The 5,487-nt window shown below is 36.3% G+C and overlaps 2 protein-coding genes across 2 annotated transcripts in view; one reads left to right on the top strand and one right to left on the bottom strand.

Moving 5' to 3' along the window:
• LOC109205557 (UPF0047 protein YjbQ) overlaps positions 1-1,159 on the top strand; it is a 26,899-nt gene extending 25,740 nt beyond the window's left edge. Inside the window, exon 7 of the mRNA XM_019368270.1 lies at positions 789-1,159. Coding sequence (XP_019223815.1) covers positions 789-860 — 72 coding nt within the window. The 3' untranslated portion in view covers positions 861-1,159. The remainder of the gene's footprint in view (positions 1-788) is intronic.
• LOC109217530 lies at positions 1,434-2,093 on the bottom strand. Its single transcript, XM_019381793.1, has one exon. It carries the CDS (start codon positions 2,091-2,093, stop codon positions 1,434-1,436), a length of 660 nt encoding a protein of 219 aa, XP_019237338.1.

Genomic DNA, 5,487 nt, shown 5'->3' with positions numbered 1-5,487 from the left:
GGCGGGGGGGGGGTTTGTAGGGCTCTCCATAGATGATCTGTATATTGTATTGTGCCCCTTATGGTAGTTACTGGTCGATATATTTGCATGCCATTTTATTTATGGTTTATGTTTAGATAATTATTTATGTGATTTTTGCTGGAGTTACTAATACTCTTTTGTTTTTTTGTTTTTTGTTTTTTGTTTTTTTGTTTTTGTTTTTCTTTTCCTTTTCCTGAGCCGAGGGTCGATTGGAAACAGCCTCTCTGCCCTTTCGGGTAGGGGTAAGGCATGTGTACGTATTACCCTCCCCAGACCCCACCTTGTGGGACTATACTGGGTAGGTGTTGTTGTTTGTTGTTGTATCTATCTGGCAACTGTAAGTAGTAGACTTGAAGATGAACAATCCATAGCAAAGACACTTGAGAAAGTGCTAGAATTCTTTAGGAGGCTAAAACGTATGAGTATATCGCCCATACTTTTATCCCTTTTATTCTTGGGGTGAGGGGAGTGTTTAAGAGGAGGTTGCATCAAAGCCTTTTCAATGACTTCGGCTTCAAACCACCTAAATGATGAGTAGAATTCCAGAACTTTGCAAGGCCAATAGCACTGCTTGGAGTGTTGCTGCTTTCCCATTTTGTGAGTTTGTTTAATGTGTTAGTTTATCAAGGTGAATAGCATTTCGAATGGTAGCAGTTAGCACACTATACGAGGTGACTCAATATCAGTTGTTTTTTTGTTTGATAGCCTGGTTCTCATCTGCAGTTGATGGAAGGTATGATGAGTAACTAATGTTCTCTGAATCTCAGGGCATATGGTTGTGTGAGCACCGTGATGCGGCTACCCCTCGCAGAATTGTGATCACCCTTAATGGCATGTGAGCCGCTAAAGTCAAATGTTAGAGAAGTCCTATCAATGTGCTTATCGTACTGAAATGGTCATGTGTAATACTTTCTCTCGTTGTGATGTTTTTTCTAGCCCATTTCAGTCTATGATGATCTAGAGATGAAAATCTCTTGGCAATTTCTGGTAAAAACGTGCTATGTGGTTTGTGTCCAAATTTCAGTATGACCAACGAGCTTTAAGAATTTGTACGGTAAACATGGAAGTTCTCCTTCTAGTGTTGCATCTTTACCATATATATTATGGATTTTGCTAACCTATAGGTTAGCACCATACTCACTTTTCTTAAGTCCAAAATTATCCTTGGCACTTCTCTAATTTATTGATAAGGGATTTTTTCCTATCTATACCATATACGAAACTTTATTACTAAAAATGTGCATATTTTCATTATTACCCGCCATGTTTATATTTTTCTTTTGGTTAACCTGAAAATTTTATTTAACCAAGTAAATATTTACATCCACCCGCTCATTTGACTCTAGAGTCGGGTCTACAAAAAATAGCCTCTTTTGTAACAAATTGATCCCCTATCTACCTTACTAACTATGCTAGCATGGGAATCTATCTATCTTTTCTAATACTCCTTTCCATTTACAATAATTCTCTTCTCTCATATGTAAATGAAGTACTATATCTCTAACTAAATCTTTACTTTCTCTGCTGATTTGTTGAAATCTTCTAAAGTTTCGTTCCCTCCATATTTGGTACACTGTAGCAGCAAAAGCATTGCCCAGAATTGTCCATTTCATATCTCTTTTCTTTGTTTTCATTGTCATCCAGTTGACCTCCTCTTGCCAATTTCCTACTGTTCTATTGATTTCAAACAGCTGCAGAAGTTGATCCCACACAAATTTTGAATATGCACACTCAAAGAATAGATGTTCCATAGTCTCATCTTTTCCACTTGTGCACAATACACATTCCTTTGCTACATTGATGCCCCATTTGATTACTCTTTCCACAGTCGCTAACTTTTGGTGTAATGCCATCCACATTATGAACTGATGCCTTGGCATAAGTCCTTTAGTTAGATATAGGCTTTTCCAGCTCGGCTTTGCATACTGTTGCATTTGACTTATGTATGCTTTCTTTATGCTATACTTCCCTTTCTCCACATATGTTTCCAGCTCTTGCACTCCATTTGTCAGCCACTTTCTTGCTTCAAAAATCTTTCTGATGACCCAGCTTGCTTGTTTTGGAGTCTCCATTGTTTCCAGCTTCTTCTTTTTCATATAGTGATGATGAATCCATTATACCCACAACTTATCCTTTTTTTGTGTTATTGCCCATAGCAGTTTTCCTATTGCATTCCTGTTCCACATTTCAAAGTTCAGAATATTTAGTCCCCCTGCTGCTTTAGGCTTGCAAACAGTCTCCCATGAAATAGGTGCTGATTTTCCTTCACTGCATCCTTTCCACAAAAAATTTCTGCAAACAGTAGTCACTTTACCATGCACTTTCTTTGGTAGTATGAATACTTGAGCCCAGTACGTCTGCATTTCAAATAAGACACTTTTTATTAACTGTAGTCTCCCTGCATATGACAAGTATCTAGCTGTCCAACTTTTAACTCTTTCTGTTATTCTTTCCACCAATGTCATACACTGATTTATAGTTAGCTTTTTAGATGATAGTGGCACCCCCAGGTATCTGAATGGTATTTCCCCAATCTCTCCCAAACTTTGCTTGGATCTTCTTAGCTCTTCTTTGTTTAACTCTTGTTTCCAAGCATCCAACCATGTCTATCTTATTATTCATTAGAAAGTCTTTAAACTCTCTTTGTTTAAAGGACTTGTTAAGTCCTCTAATGTTCCATGTGCTAAAAATCATATAGGTGGAATGGTTGTTGGAGTAGGCCCTTTGATAACCCCTTCTGTTTGCTCATTCCTTTCATCTCTGTCAGGTGGCTCCTCCTGTATTCTCAGGGGTGCAAATTTGTTCCTTCTGATCATCTCTTCCAAGTCAGGTGGTGGCTGCCCTTTTTTCTTACTCTGATAAACTTTGACTTGTTTACCTTTGTCTTCAATTACCACCTGAGGCTTCTCCTTTTGCTTCTTTGTTACATTTCTGTTCTCCTCAGTCACTACCTCTTGTTCCTTTCTTATCCATTTCTGTTTTGTTTTCTTCTTATGTTTCTCATTAAGATTCTTCATACAGTCTCTATTAGGATGCCCAAACTTATTGCACTCATGGCACAACATTGGCTTCCATTCGTACTCGACCTTTTGGATTCTGATTTTTCCATTAGGCTGTTCTATAGTTAGCTCATCCGGTAGAGGTTGCATAATGTCCATTTCGATTAACACTCTAGCATACGATACTCTTTCACATTCCGCTGTTAATCGATCTGTACATACTGGATTTCCCAAGCTACTAGCAATTCTGCCCAGATTCTCTTCTGCCCAACACTGAATAGGCAGCCCAGGTAAGTTCACCCATAGTGGCATCACTCTCATAGGTTCCTTATCAATTTCAAATTCCGGTTCCCAATTTTTCAAAATCATCGGTCTTTATTAAACGTGTATGGCCCCTGAGTCATGATCAAATTCATATCATCAATTGATTCAAATTTGAATATGAAGTAACCATCATCATGTAGAAACACTGTAGGTGTTGCTACTGATTTCCACACTCCGTATACAAATTTCAACATCTCTTTGAAAGTAGGATTACCTCCAAGCACATAGCCTATCAGCGCCGATTTCCACTTCTGACATTGCATTTGTATTTCCTCTTGATTCAGCTTCACAATTTTGATTCCATCTCTTATTTCTGGTGGATAGAATTTCAAATGTAACCCTTGAGTCACTGTTCTATTGCCTTTGACGACTTCTGCCATAGTTCGTTTCTCCCCTTCAGGTCCAGATCCCGCAGAATTCGTCAATTTCCTTGCTGCCGTAGCCACATTCTTCTCAATTTCTTCCGAAACTTCCGTCTCCTTCAGCTGTGGTCCTTGCATGACTGTCGGTGCACTTCCCATCCCTGTCATCCAATGTACCAATTGAATTGGAGCTAGTTGTTGAACAGTACCAGATTCCGGTGTTACTAATCTAGTTGAAGCTTCTTCCTTACATTCCTCCGTCTGTGTTGGTTGTGAATTGCCTTTCCGAGCAGTTTTCCGGCGAGTCATCCTTGTTGGTGCATGTTAGCTAGCCTTGCTAAACATGCGCCGAGAGAGAATCATTTTTAAAGTTATTTTACTATATGGTGATTGCTAATATATTTATATTTTGAATCCATAAAATGTTAATTATACTATATAGGCAAATAAAATAATATGTAGTAAAAAGTTAAAGAAAATACACAGAGGTAGAGGTTGATAGTCTAAAGAGTTCATGAACTTGCATTGTTAAACTCTCATGTCAATTAATTTTAACTCAAATTAATATTATAATCATTAAAAAGCACTAAAATGAAAAAAATTCCAAATATTATAATTTAAAAATTACATAAGGATAGGGAATTGATAATTCAAAGGGGAAATTGACATTCTTTAGGATAAGAGGGAGTCACATTGTCTATTGCCTAAAGTTGGAGAGGAATTTTGATTATTAAAATAAAGTTGGAGTGCAATATATATTGTAATTTTTCTTTAACAGAATAATTATTGTATTATCGACTGTATCTGTGGTTAGAGAAAAATAATGAATGCAGTAATACTTGCACCTAGTGATTTAAAATTTGAAACTGCCTTTATTCCACCTAGTAATAAAGGAATATTTTTTTCTTTCAAAGAATAATAAACAAAGAATCAAGGTAACTATTTGAGTTTATCAACTTGGAGAAATGAAACATCTTAGCTTGAAAAAGAATATAATGATATCTTAACTTGAAAGAATAAAGCATCTTAACTTAAAAGATTGCTACTCTTAAGGACTTTTCCACTAAGCAATAAGAGACCTCTCTAAGAAAAAATTCTTCACCTAGATCCAGCATTATCAAAGCAATAAATATATGACATATTTCTTTCACGTACATGTTTATTCTTAATTTTATTTAATATATATATATATATATATATATATATATATATATATATATATATATATNGCACTGATTAAAGTCCACAATTTCATTTGAATGAACTGGAGCTCCATTTATTCTATCTTCTACTGTCAAAATACTATTAAAGTCTCCAAGAATAATCCATGGGCCTTCAGTATCTTCATTTATCTCCCTCGGCTGCTTCCATAATTCCTGTCTATTGCTTATACTATGCAGTCCATACACCACAGTGACATTACTCTGAAATTCAGAGTGTCTGTCCTGTATATGACAATGTATGATCTGTGCTGATGTATACACTACCTGCATTTTTATTGCATTTTCTTTCCATGCTAACCAGATCCTACCATTAGGTGCTGCAGAATAATTATCCACAACTCTCCAATCTCTCCCAAACTTTGCTTGGATCTTTTAGCTCTTCTTTGTTTAACTCTTGTTTCCAAGCATCCAACCATGTTTATATTTTCCTACAAATTTATACCATTCATAATACCCAATAATAAGAGCTGATTCCTTCCAAATTAGGCGCCTACAAATCTGGGATAATATTGAATAGCTTATTCCTTCCAATTAGCGCCTAAAATTGGGACTAATATT

This window comes from Nicotiana attenuata, chromosome 2 (genome assembly GCF_001879085.1).
Source record: "Nicotiana attenuata strain UT chromosome 2, NIATTr2, whole genome shotgun sequence".
Taxonomy (NCBI): Eukaryota; Viridiplantae; Streptophyta; class Magnoliopsida; order Solanales; family Solanaceae; genus Nicotiana; species Nicotiana attenuata.
The sequence above is the reverse complement of the archived record's forward strand: the minus strand, read 5'-3'. Positions and strand labels throughout refer to the sequence as shown.

Coding starts and splice junctions, on each gene's coding strand:
- LOC109217530 (XM_019381793.1), bottom strand. CDS start 2,093: ATGGAGACTCCAAAACAAGCAAGCTGGGTCATCAGAAAGATTTTTGAA.